Raw genomic sequence first — 12,206 nt, 5'->3', positions numbered from 1 at the left:
GTGTGTGTGTTATCATATTTGTTGCGCCTGGAGAAACGTCTCTTCATTTTGCTTGCACTACAATTGTATGCACAACAAATTGACAAAAAAGCTCGATCTGATCTCTAAGGGAGAGCCCAGCTCTCACTTCACCACAACAATTCAGTACAGGATCCGCATCACTGCGGACACCACCCAAATTCATCTGCCAGCAATGTTCCCTCTAATGTTTCATGTGTCTGAGCGAACACACAAACTCCCTGAGCGATCCCACTGTGAGCGACAGCAGACGTGTGCACTGTGGTCATGCTGGCATCGAATTCATCCAAGTTACATGTTTATTAAAATAATCAAATTACAGCATTTACATTTATGTTGGACTACTTTTAATTAACTGCTTTAGCCCACTTACAATGAAAATTTAAATAAATCTTGTTGATGACCTGTAGCATGTTAACACTATTGGAAGTAAAAATAACCTGAACTCCAATTTTGAAAACACGACTTTCTGTTTTTTTGCTCTGACTTGTATTATGAGTCTGTAACTCTGTCTGCAAAATACAGTAAATAATGACCAATGTTGGGCAGTTAATGATATAGTTACTTCTTCAAAAAAGTTACTGAGTTATGCAAACAAAGTTTTTTGCAGCTGTTTACCTAAAAATGCAGCCAAGGCGTTTTTAAACAAACATTTCAAACTATTTACAGAACAATCAGCTGTTCTGCATCTAATCTGATGCCACACAAATTATTTGTGCCGCTCCAAAAAATAATTTCTGTCCACTATGAGATGAAGGAGAACAACAGCCTGATACCTGCAGGCCTGACAGCAGCAGATGTATCACTGCTGTAACACCTGTAACACTCAGCAGGCGCCTCATTGTTCTGACACACAACAAAACTGTTGACTACACTACACACTAACTACACACTAACTACACAAGATTTGTGCTAAACGTCTCAAATCTCTCACATCTCAGGCTTTCGAGCGTTTTCCTTATAAAACGCTGTTTTTACCGTTTCTTCCTGCAGTAAATATAAACAGCGACAGTATTCAGGAAGAAAAACAAACATTGCAGATATTTTTATCATAACTCTGGTTTTACGTGGCCGATCAACACAATTTAAAAACTGCTATAAAGTCCACACTTTTTCCGTCAGTTGTTCCGTCTGTCCTGCTCACGTCTCCAATGGTTGTACACGTTGTCATTAACGTGGCTTCACTCCACATCAGCCGCTTTGCTAAAACACCGGTGTCGGCACATAAGGACGCTGTCATAGCCGGTCAACCACGTTGATCAGCTGCGTATATACGAATGTGAATCGCATCATTGGCTGGACTGTGGGATAAGGTGGCCTCGTTCTGATCCCATACGGGAGCAGCCAGTCACTGACTAACACTGCAAAACAGGATTGTTAAAGTATTCATTTTAATTTCAATTCAGGTAGATTTTTTTTTGTGCGCAACGCAGATTTTCTGTGCGCAGAGACGTGCCAGCAGTGCACACGTGCGCAGCCTAGAGGGAACAGCCAGTCTCCAGTTAATTAAAAGTCGTCTAACATAAATGTAAATGCTGCAATTTGATTATTTTAATAAACCGTAACTTGGATGGATTGGATGGTGGCGTGACCACAGTGCACACGTCTGCTGTCGCTCACAGTGGTCCAAGGGACGCTCAGGGAGTTTGTGTGTTCGCTCAGACACATGAAACATTAGAGGGAACATTGCCCCTGAGATATTTGTACTCCACTTGGGCAGTAACTTGTTCCTCACCCAGAGTGAGCACTCACCCTGTTACAGCTGAGAAACTATGGACTTGGAGGTACTAATTCCCATTCCTGCTGCCTCACACTCAGCCGGACACTTCTCCAGTGCAGGGAGGAGGTCACCACCTGATGAAGCTAACGCAACCATATCATCTGCAAAAAAATGAAAGGGAAAAAACCAAAATGAAATCCTGAGTGGAGACCCTTCACCACTCAGCTACACCCAGATATTCTATCCATAAAAACTATGAACAGAACTGGTGACAAAGGGCAGGCTTGGAGGAGCCCAACACGTACCAGTAATGAGTTTGACTTACTGCTGGGGACACAAACCAAGTCTCGCTACAGTTGTGTAGGGACTAATGGCCTGTGTGTGGCCAGATACCCCATATACTGAAGCAACCCCCACAGTATACCCCAAGTCCACAAAACACATGTAGACTGGTTGGACAAACTCCCTCGCACCCTTCAATACCCTGGGAAGGATAAAGAGCTGGTCCAGAGTTCCAAGACCAGGACAAAAACCACGTTGTTCCTCCTGAATCTGAGATTCAGCTTTGAGCTCTCCTCTCCAAACTGAGAAGTTTGATCCCTCTTTAGATAGAGCACACCCTCCGGTCCCCCCTGCACCACCCCAGACCTCCTCGCGACGTTGCACAGACATGTCAGCCAGGGCAGCCCTACAACCTCCAGAGGCTTCAGGAACTCAGGGCGAATCTCATCCACCGCACAGGCCCTGCTACTGTACAGTTGTTTAACCACATCAGTGACTTTAAGTTGTCCCTCTTCCCCAGACTCCACTTCCCTTTTTTGATTACCCACCAAACTCCTTCCACTCCCGGGTTTTGTTTCCTCTGGACTCCCACAGGCTAAAATTTGATCATCTTCCTCCTTCTTTTAATCACATTTTATACTTGATTTTATTCTTTAAAGGTAAACTACTTTTATTTCCAGTTTGGCATCAAACTTGTTCAATACTCATTGTACAAACTGGATAATGGAACAGGCTCATGCTCTGGGCCGCTCACGTGTAATGCACATCTTCATGTAAATGACAGTAAAATGTTTTCACCTGGTTTAGACAGCATCAGCTGTTAGAGAGCAAACTCACACCTGTCAGCACACATTTGAATTCATTTGAGTAGGACAGTGAAAATCAGAGATCCCATTAAAAGACATGTTTGTAACTCTAGAACTTCAGCAAATTGCAAATGAATTATACTTCATACACAGACCAGCACCTGCACATGTTTTCTTTAATTTAAGACTAAATTAATGAAAAAAAATAAAAATGAATAGTCTGACATCCTAGGTGATAAATAGACTGGACAGGTCCTTATGTAGGACTTTCTACTCTGTTCAAACGCTTTCTACTACAAGCCTCCTTAAACTCATATTCACTGTTTGTTTTTCTGCTCCATCTCCTGAGCCCATGCTGTTCACTCATTGACAGAGCTGTTTATTAAAACAGCTGCTGGATACAAACACACAAACTTTATCAGTCAGTTGACAAAGGAAGATGACAGTAGTATCATAACAGGGTCATGTCCACAGACCTGGAGACACGAGGAGAGTTTTTGGATGTGTTTAATAAATGTGTCCAATCTATTCACAGAGCACACGATGGCCACACCCATGGAGGATGTTGGCAAACAGGTGAGTTTATTCTACCCGGCCTGGGTTTGAGTCTGACCCGCAGCCCTGTGCTGCATGTCTCCCCCTCTCTCTGTTTCCTGTCAGTCTCCACTGCATCTATCTGATAAAGCCAGAAAATAAATTGGATTAGACGGACTTTTTGAAAATTGTCTACATCCACTAGTATTTATCTTATATTAATGGAAGTGTACCATGAAATTCTTTGCATAATCAGTTGGAGTCAAATACAGCATCAGCTCATGTCTTCTTTGCTCACGTCAGGTGTGGCGTGGGGCATTATTCATGGTGGACTTCATCCTCTCAAACCCAGTCATGTTCAGAGGAGCTACAGTCCTAGAACTAGGAGCAGGGACAGGCTTAACCAGCATCATCACAGCAACCATAGCTAAAACAGTCTACTGCACAGGTACGATACCTTGAAGCACGTACTCTTCTGTTGTTAAACTTAAACACTGCAAACAACATTTACAAACTACCAGCAACATATCGGATGCTGAGTGCTCGCACTGTGGGCTTTGTTTTGTTATCCAGTGAAAGGAAAATAAAGATTGCAAACAAGGAGATGGGGGTTAGTGAAAACCACTGTTAGCTGCTGTGGGCAGTGCAAACTTACCTAACAGTTCGTTCTTATTTCACACTCTGTCCAGGACTTAGATCGAATAACAAATATTTGACTGTTTGTTTAGGGCTTTTTTTTTTCATTTTTGTTTTACAGATGTGGGAGAAGACCTTCTACAGATGTGTAAAAGAAATGTAGCGTTAAATAAACACATGCTGAAGTCTGCAGGTGAGAAAGCTGTCAAATCAGCTACTCATGGGTTCCCTCGGTGTACAGACCACACACACTGCTGGAGACCATGCAGCCAGTCTGGGCTCAGTATCTGTCCCAAGGACACTTTGCTGTAGCTCCTGAGCCACAGCCATGCCTTTTGGCTTTGGAATATATTTACGTAGCTTAAAAAAAAAAAAAAAAAAAAAAAAAAAAAATATATATATATATGTGTGTGTGTGTGTGTGTGTGTGTATATATAGTTATTAAAATTTCCATCCTTTCACTCTCTAAATCACATGACAAACTGCAAAGATTCATCAAACTTAATGCAATCTTGTCTCTCCGTCAGATCACGAGGTGAAAGTAAGGCAGTTGGACTGGCTTCAGGATGACCTGTGCACAGGTAACACAGATATGTCATTTTATAAACCAACACGCTGTGCAAAGATAGGTGTGGACACATTTGGACAATAACAGCACTTCAGAAAATGTTGCTTGGATACGCAGAGATGGATTGAGGAAAAACGGTGATTGTCTTTAGGGCTGTCTCCTCCCTTTATTCCATCCTCTAAAGCAGAGTTTCAGGAGAGACATTTATATTCAACGTTTTGTCACTGTTATTAAGACCTGCATCTGACCGACCAATGCCTGTGCAAGCTTACCTCAGGGCCACATCTCAGAGGTCAGAAACCTTTGCTAGCTTTACTGTGAAACTTCTTTCTAAGAATGTTCTTTATTCTTTATTACAAGTTTACTGTGACTGTAAGATTAGATAATGAAAAAAGACCAATCACAGTTATGTTTTATGCTTTTTGAGTCCTACTTGCATTATACAAAAAAGTAGCAAGCATTAAATTAGTATAGAATGAATGTTATTGTCAGAGTAAAAGTATTTATCTGAAGGTCTCTTTGAGTAAAGAAGGGAAATATCTCGGGTGTTGGAGGACTGGCTGTCTGTGTTTCATTACACCAGAGGAAGCAGAGAGTCTGTGGCTTGACTCTGTGTTTGTAATGACAGTCACTGGGTCTGCTTGTGTTGCCTTGGGCTGCAACATGCCCAGCTTATACTCAAAGCCACCAGCTTCTAGGATTTTGGCAGATTGCGGTGAGTTGTGGAAGCCGGATCACATGCTGGCACCAGCTGGAACAGGCTGTAGCAGCTCCACTGCCCCAAGCAGGCGATAAAGGAAAAGAGCAGCTGTGGCTTCACTGTGGTCAGGCTGCTGTGGATCTTCATGATCAAAGTGACATTCATGCACTTGGAGCAGACCAGATGGAAAGAGAACATCCTCGCACTGTGCAGAGAGAAGTTGTGTGAAATCAACCTGTTGGTGGTAGATACCACCATCACTGGGGGTGAAGCCACTGACTAGGTTAAACGGCTGTACAGTGGCAGGGCCCCGGGGACATACTGCCCCAAGTGCAGGAGTTCAAGTATCTCAGAGGTCTTTTTCACAAGTGAGGGGAGCAAGAGAATAACGAAGGAACTGAGGTGGCGTCTGCAGTGATGCGATGCTGTACTGATCTGCTGTGGCACAGACAGAGCTGAGCATAAAAGCGAAGCTGTCAGTTTATCAGTCAGTCTACATTTCTACCCTCACCTATGATCACAGATACAAGCGTCGGAAATGAGTTTCCTTCAAAGAGTGGCTGAGCTCTCCCTCAGAGATGGGATGAGGAGCTTGATTCTTTAAGAGGAACTCTGATTAGAGCCTCTGCTCGTCCACGTTGAAAGGAGCCGGTTGAGGTGGTTTGGGCATCTGACTAGGATGCCTCCTTGGTGAGGTAATCTTGGCGTGTCCTACTGGGAAGAGGCCCGGGACTCAGGAGTCTGGACTCGCTGGAGAGATTCATCTCGTGGCTGGCTGGGAAAAATCTTGATTCCCACCTCAATGAGCTGGAGGTGGTGGGTGGAGTGAGGGAACACTGGGCTTCTCTGCGCAGAATGCGGCCTGCTTGACCGCAAAATGGCTGGATGGATGTAACAGACTTTAGTCTCCAGTTTGGATGTATGAGTTGATTGGTTAACCACCAATACACCGAACTAGAAACCAGTACGATAACTACTTTCCTTTGTCTGATCTTTGCAGATGCTGCTGTGGAGTTTAGTTGGACAAAGGAGGAGGTAGCAGATCTGAATAACACTAGCATCATAATTGCTGCTGATGGTAAGTCTTAAGGATGACATCTCTAAAAGATCAGAGCTCTTTTTCACCATGTATGCTCTACTCTGAAAGAGTTACTGAAAAAGGTGGGAAGGTTCTAGACAAGACACTGTGGGCAAACCTTTAAAATTATGTGCCTCACAGCGAGGTTTAAGCACCAGTTCGTTGTCAGAAACGCTACCATGCAAAGCCCAGAGTAGCACACAGTGTGAACTACTGAGATGCTGTATGTGGCAAAGGAGGCTCCAGACTGCTGAGCAACTGAAGCAACTCGTGAAGCGATTTGTAAAAAGCAGTTATTTACTGAGACAGTTTTGAGTTCAGACTTTAGAGTCATTTATGGAACCGTCAAATGCAGAAGCTCAGCAATAATTAGATTTCTTAATGTGTCACCAGTTTGTTATGATGATGATCTGACGGATGGCCTATTCCGAACACTGCACCGACTCTGCAGCAACTTTCCACACACCTGCACTGTCTTCATCTCCATTGAGAAAAGGTATGGTGAAAACATATATAGTATACCTGAGCATATTTGGCCTTATACACAGTGGAATGATCATGTTTCTTAAGCTGATAAAAATAGTGGGTCAGCCAACTCACACGAGAATGAGAAAATGTACAGGATTAATATTTCTAGGTTCTGCAAACAAACAAACTTTAAACTTGACTCAGCATGAAACATACAGAGCATTAACTTCCACCCAACTACGACGATAAATTCAATTGATTTTCATTTATGTAGTGCTAGTTCACCACCGTAGTCACCTCAAGGTGTTTTATATTGTTAAGTCAAGACTCTGTAATAGAAATCGCACAACAGGTTGGGTGTGAGGGTAAAGAAAAGCAGAACAACTGAGACAAAACACAAACAATGTGAGAAGATACACGGTAATGATATGCAGTAGTGGGAAGTGAAAGGAGGAAAAAAAGCTTTTTGTGCATTATGGGAAACCCCGAGGAGCGAACCGTCACTAAAGGAGGGTTCAGGGTCACCTGATCCAGCCCTGACTAACCTCCTAAGACCCGAACTCTTCCACGGCAGCATTTTTAATTTCTCTTTGCTATTTGGGCTGATTGGGACCTGATGAATGTAAAAACAAAGAATTACCAGATTTTTTTTTTTTTTACCTGATTTTTGTTTCTGAGAAAAATTAGATCCACATATGAGGACGTTTGTTTTAAATTTTGATAGATCAGTGGCAGCATAATGTCCTCGTAAGTGGAACTCAGGCCCTTGTAGAGCAAAATTTTGTATTTTGGTCTAAATAACCCAAAATGTGATGTCCACATATGTGGACGCAGGTCCTAGGAGGTTAAAAGTAGAGATAGTGTCTGTCTCCTGAATCCAAGCTGGAAGCTGGTTCCACAGAAGAGGGGCCTGAAAACTGAAACTTTATGAGAGGCTAAGAAAGTGTAACAACCACAGTAAAGCTGCATCAACACATGAAGCAGTTCTCAGCGTCAATGACATTGAGGCAACTTTGAGGTAAGAAATTGAAACAGCATCAGTAAGCGTGCTCGATGCTGCTGGTTGAGCAAGGACAGAGTAGAAAATACATTATTGGATCACCTCGTTCACCGGAGCCTGGGACGTGTCTCAGCTCTAAACCGATGCCCGAGGAGCTCGACTGCTGTGTAAGGCTGCACTCTGACCGCCGTGTTGGCAAAACAAAGGTTTTAAAACTCTGCTTAAATGTTCAAATAATCTCACTACCTCTACCAAAAATGTTCTGTAATTAACTTGACAACTTATTTAGCCGCTTCATATCACATGATAGGACTCCACCTTTGGCTAGTACACTTGCATTACAAGAGAGGGAGGCCACAAGTTCTCAGCCTCAAAGGGTACTGTGTGGATCTGTCCGTGATCTACAATTATAGCTGTAGTGTTCAGATGTTAAGAAGAAGAAATATACAAGGAATAATTTTCTTAGAATTTAAAACTGTCTGCAATACTGAACTGTTTATACCAGGCAAAAATGTCGAGAAGTTAAGCTATGGGAAAACTGTGGGCTTTCAGGAAATCTAACTCTACTTGTAAGTGATTCAGAGAACGCTTGGGAGAAAGTGCTGCTGTCAGATGAGACCAAAGTCGAGTTTGGCAACAGCCTGACCTGCTGTGTTAGAGGAAGAGAAATGCTGAGCCAGAAAACACCATCCCTTCAGTCCAGCACGGAGGTGGAGACATTATGCTTTGAAGCTGGTTATCTGCTTGGTCAGGGGTGGGCAACTCCAGGCCTCGAGGGCCGGTGTCCCTGCAGGTTTTAGATGTGTCCTTGAACCAACACAGCTGATTTAAATGGCTAAATTAGCTCCTCAACATGTCCTGAAGTTCTCCAGAGGCCTGGTAACGAACTAATCATATGATTCAGGTGTGTTGACCCAAGGTGAGATCTAAAACCTGCAGGACACCGGCCCTCACAGCCTGGAATTGCCCACCCCTGTGCTAGGTACATTATTTCAGGACAAATTTTCTGCAAAAACACAATGTTTAGTCTGTATAGATGTTACATGACAAGTCTGGATCTGGAAAAGTTGGGATTTTTTAATTCAATTCAATTCAATTTTATTTATATATATATATTTTGTGTCGCTGGTTTTTGCCACACGCTCAGTGTGTAATGGCTTTAAGGGTTAGCCTAACCCTAAGCTCTACGTTCCAAGGTCCTTTTTACTGCAAGCCTCATTCCTCCATTCACACGAGTGCTTTTTTCTGTACCTAAGCTAGCCTTCACAATCTCACACTATCTTGAATGTTGGCAAGGATGCTTTGACACCCAGGTTGGAGGAGCAAGGCCTCAAACCACCAGAGTTTTTCATTAGTACATATGATCCACTCTGTCTCCTGAGCCATAGCCGCCCCTACTTCTACTTTTTAAGTGACTATGTTTCTATCTTCAAGGATGAACTTCACCTTGCAGCACATGGATGTTTCCTGTGAAGCCTATGATCATTTCATCCACTGTATGAACCAACTTCAGGACCTGGAGAACGGACGATGTAGTTTCAGAGTCGATCAGCTCCCTTCTAACTTTGATCAGTTTATTTTATATGAACGTGTAGAACAACTGGTGAGTAAAACATTAGCCAACATAATTTGACCATAACTACAGTTTTATACACTAGACTGCCAGAAGTATTACCCATCCAAGTCATTGAATCCAGGTGTTCCAATCACTTCCATGGCCACAGGTGTCCTAGACATGCAGACTGCTTCTACAAGCATTTATGAAAGAATAGATCACTCTCAGGAGCTCGGTGAACTCCAGTGTGGTAGGATGTGCAACAAGTCCAGTCAAGAAATTTCCGCACTAGCAACTATTAATCAGTCAACTGTCAATGGTGGCATGTTCTCTGAAAGGGCAAATCATGCTTCTCCCTCTGGCAATCCGATGGATGAGTCTAGGTTTGATGGTTTCCAGGACAAGACGTTTGGTGAAGGGGGATTTATGGTGTGGGGTTGTTTTTCAGGAGTTAAATGAACTCGTTTTGGACAATTTAATTCTCCCAGCTTTGTGGGAATAGTTTGGGGATGGCCCTTCCTGTTTGAACATGACTGCACATGAGTGGATAGAGCAAGGTCCATAAAGACATTAATGAGTGAGTTTGGTGTGGAAGAACTGACCTCAATCCAATAGATCACCTTTGGGGTGAATTAGAGCGAAGACTGCAAGCCAGGCCTCCTCAACCAAATTCAGTGTCTGACCTCAGAAATGTGGTTCTGGAAGGATTTAAACTAATTAGGAACTCAAGTTCATATGTGTGTGAATTCAGAGAAGCAAATACTTTTGGCAGTATAGTCTATATTAGCTATTTTTTAACCTTATTGAATGCTTATTTTTGATCATAAACCTCAAATGACACTGTTTGCAGTAACTTACTGTAAATGCATTTAAATGCACGTCAGAGTTGCTTTTGTTATTGTAGTACAAAGTGCTACTCCAGTGTTAATCTTTTGGAGACACTGTTGCGAGTGTCATATTGATTGATTGATACCACTGTTTGCAGTATGATATGCTAACATGCCGCTTACAGCAAGACAGTGTTTGTATTTAAACTGCTTGATAAAAGACAATTTTCCTCTTATGTTCGATTTATGGTACCAAAAGTATTTTTCATCATTTAGAATTCTCAAAAAGCAATTTTTTAACCATTTAAAAATAAATATACAATAACTTTTTTTTTTGAAAATATAACATGCAAACAGTGAAAAGGTTTCATTTTTATCCAATACGGTTAAGTGGGTTTGTGATAAAGGATGACTTTCATCAAGTGGAATAAGTTGTTTATTTGTATGTTATATATATTTTTGCAGGAGCTGTGGAAGGTGACTGCGACTCCTCTTCCTTTTATGCCAGCCAGATCTGATCCGGAAGCATTTTAATGTTGATCTTGTACCAGCACCAAACCAAAGTGAAGAGAAACTTTCACCCAAAATTTGACCTAAAATATGTTTCAAGTTTACAGTTGATGTTTTAATTACATATATTTATAAAAAAATATATGTATAAAATTAAATGTAGTAATCAAGATAAATATTGAAAATTAAAAACAAAACAAAACAATAAAAGTAAAAAATATTATTTTGTTTAAATTTTGCATTCCCTTGTGCAACTTTTTATCCTTTTCATCCTCATGTCAGTGGTTGTCAGTGTCTGGTTGGAGGAGCTTGGGAAGTGGAAGGAAGTGCTAACTGAGAAGTGGTGGGTCAGTTTTAGAGCCGATTAGATAGTCTTTGACCAAGAGACCAAACAGCAACGCTCAGTCATAGATCTTTAAAAGTCACCTTGAAAATGCTGCTTTTGGTCTCTGGTTAGGGTTAGCTTATGGATATTGTATATGGGGTTTTTTTGTGTTGATTAGCAAAAGCTGGCAATCTTTTCTAGTAGGATTCATAAGTTTACGGATGCAACAAACAGGCACAGATAAGTGCTATTTAGTCCAAGGTGAAACACTAGAATTTCGCTCACGAAAACTGAAGCACAAATGTCTTAAATGAGTCGTAACACTCTGCACGCATTGGTGTCTGTTTGAGAATGCCTTTAAAAATTCTCTAAGAAGCACCATCAGCACAAACATAGTGGAGTTGTTGACATTGTGAGTTCTGGTAGACAGCAGTCTGCTACAGCGATGGTGGCATACCTATCAGTCAAACCAGCAAACTGTAATACTTATTTGTGAATGACTTCAGAGTATGAAAGGGAAATTATCTACAAGTTATTGTTGCACCAGACTGTAAACATACTTTCTAATTCTGTAAATATGGAAATTCAAATATGGGAATTTATAACTATGAATTATAATCGTTTTTTGTCAGTTTATTGGAGGTTTTTGTCTAACCTGCAGCTGTTTTTGTGAAATGTTTTGAAGCAGTTAATTGAAGCATACCAATTTTGTTTTAACTTACTTCTGTTGAGATACATTATATATACATTATACATTATATTATACTATATATAGTATAATATACATTATATTATACTATATATTATACTAATTATATGAGATACATTATATTATACATTTCACTAGTGGCTTTGTTTTAGAATATAGCGGGGTGTGTGTGTGTGCGTGCGTGCGTGCGTGCGGTGGGGGTGCATTAGCGTGTTTTTGTACTCGAGTATAATGTCTTCTTCAAGCAAACAAGAAATATAACTCATATTAAAGAGTTAATCAAGTTGAAAGAATAAGCCTTCGAAAGTCATACTCCAAGAAAATCAAACAAAATCTGACTCGAATCTGCGGTTTCTACAAAGCTGAGAAATTTTTTGACGTAAACCGTGTGTCCGTAGTCTTTCGGGGAATGTAGTTCTCTTAGTGTGAAAATTCTTTCGAAGCAGACGCGCTCTCGTTTTTTAATAAGA

The 12,206-nt window shown here is 41.4% G+C and overlaps 1 protein-coding gene across 3 annotated transcripts in view; it reads left to right on the top strand.

Moving 5' to 3' along the window:
• mettl22 (methyltransferase 22, Kin17 lysine) overlaps positions 1–10,936 on the top strand; it is a 27,483-nt gene extending 16,547 nt beyond the window's left edge. For all 3 annotated transcript variants that reach the window (XM_080905455.1, XM_080905457.1, XM_080905456.1), the window contains exons 5-12: positions 3,362–3,402; positions 3,664–3,808; positions 4,118–4,189; positions 4,524–4,577; positions 6,265–6,342; positions 6,736–6,838; positions 9,245–9,413; positions 10,658–10,936. In XM_080905455.1, coding sequence (XP_080761581.1) covers positions 3,362–3,402; positions 3,664–3,808; positions 4,118–4,189; positions 4,524–4,577; positions 6,265–6,342; positions 6,736–6,838; positions 9,245–9,413; positions 10,658–10,726 — 731 coding nt within the window. In that variant the 3' untranslated portion in view covers positions 10,727–10,936. The remainder of the gene's footprint in view (positions 1–3,361; positions 3,403–3,663; positions 3,809–4,117; positions 4,190–4,523; positions 4,578–6,264; positions 6,343–6,735; positions 6,839–9,244; positions 9,414–10,657) is intronic.
• Positions 10,937–12,206: the final 1,270 nt, after the last annotated feature.

This window comes from Rhamphochromis sp. 'chilingali' (genome assembly GCF_963969265.1).
Source record: "Rhamphochromis sp. 'chilingali' genome assembly, chromosome: 15".
NCBI classification, from domain to species: domain Eukaryota; kingdom Metazoa; phylum Chordata; class Actinopteri; order Cichliformes; family Cichlidae; genus Rhamphochromis; species Rhamphochromis sp. 'chilingali'.
This window is presented reverse-complemented; position numbering and strand designations above follow the sequence as displayed.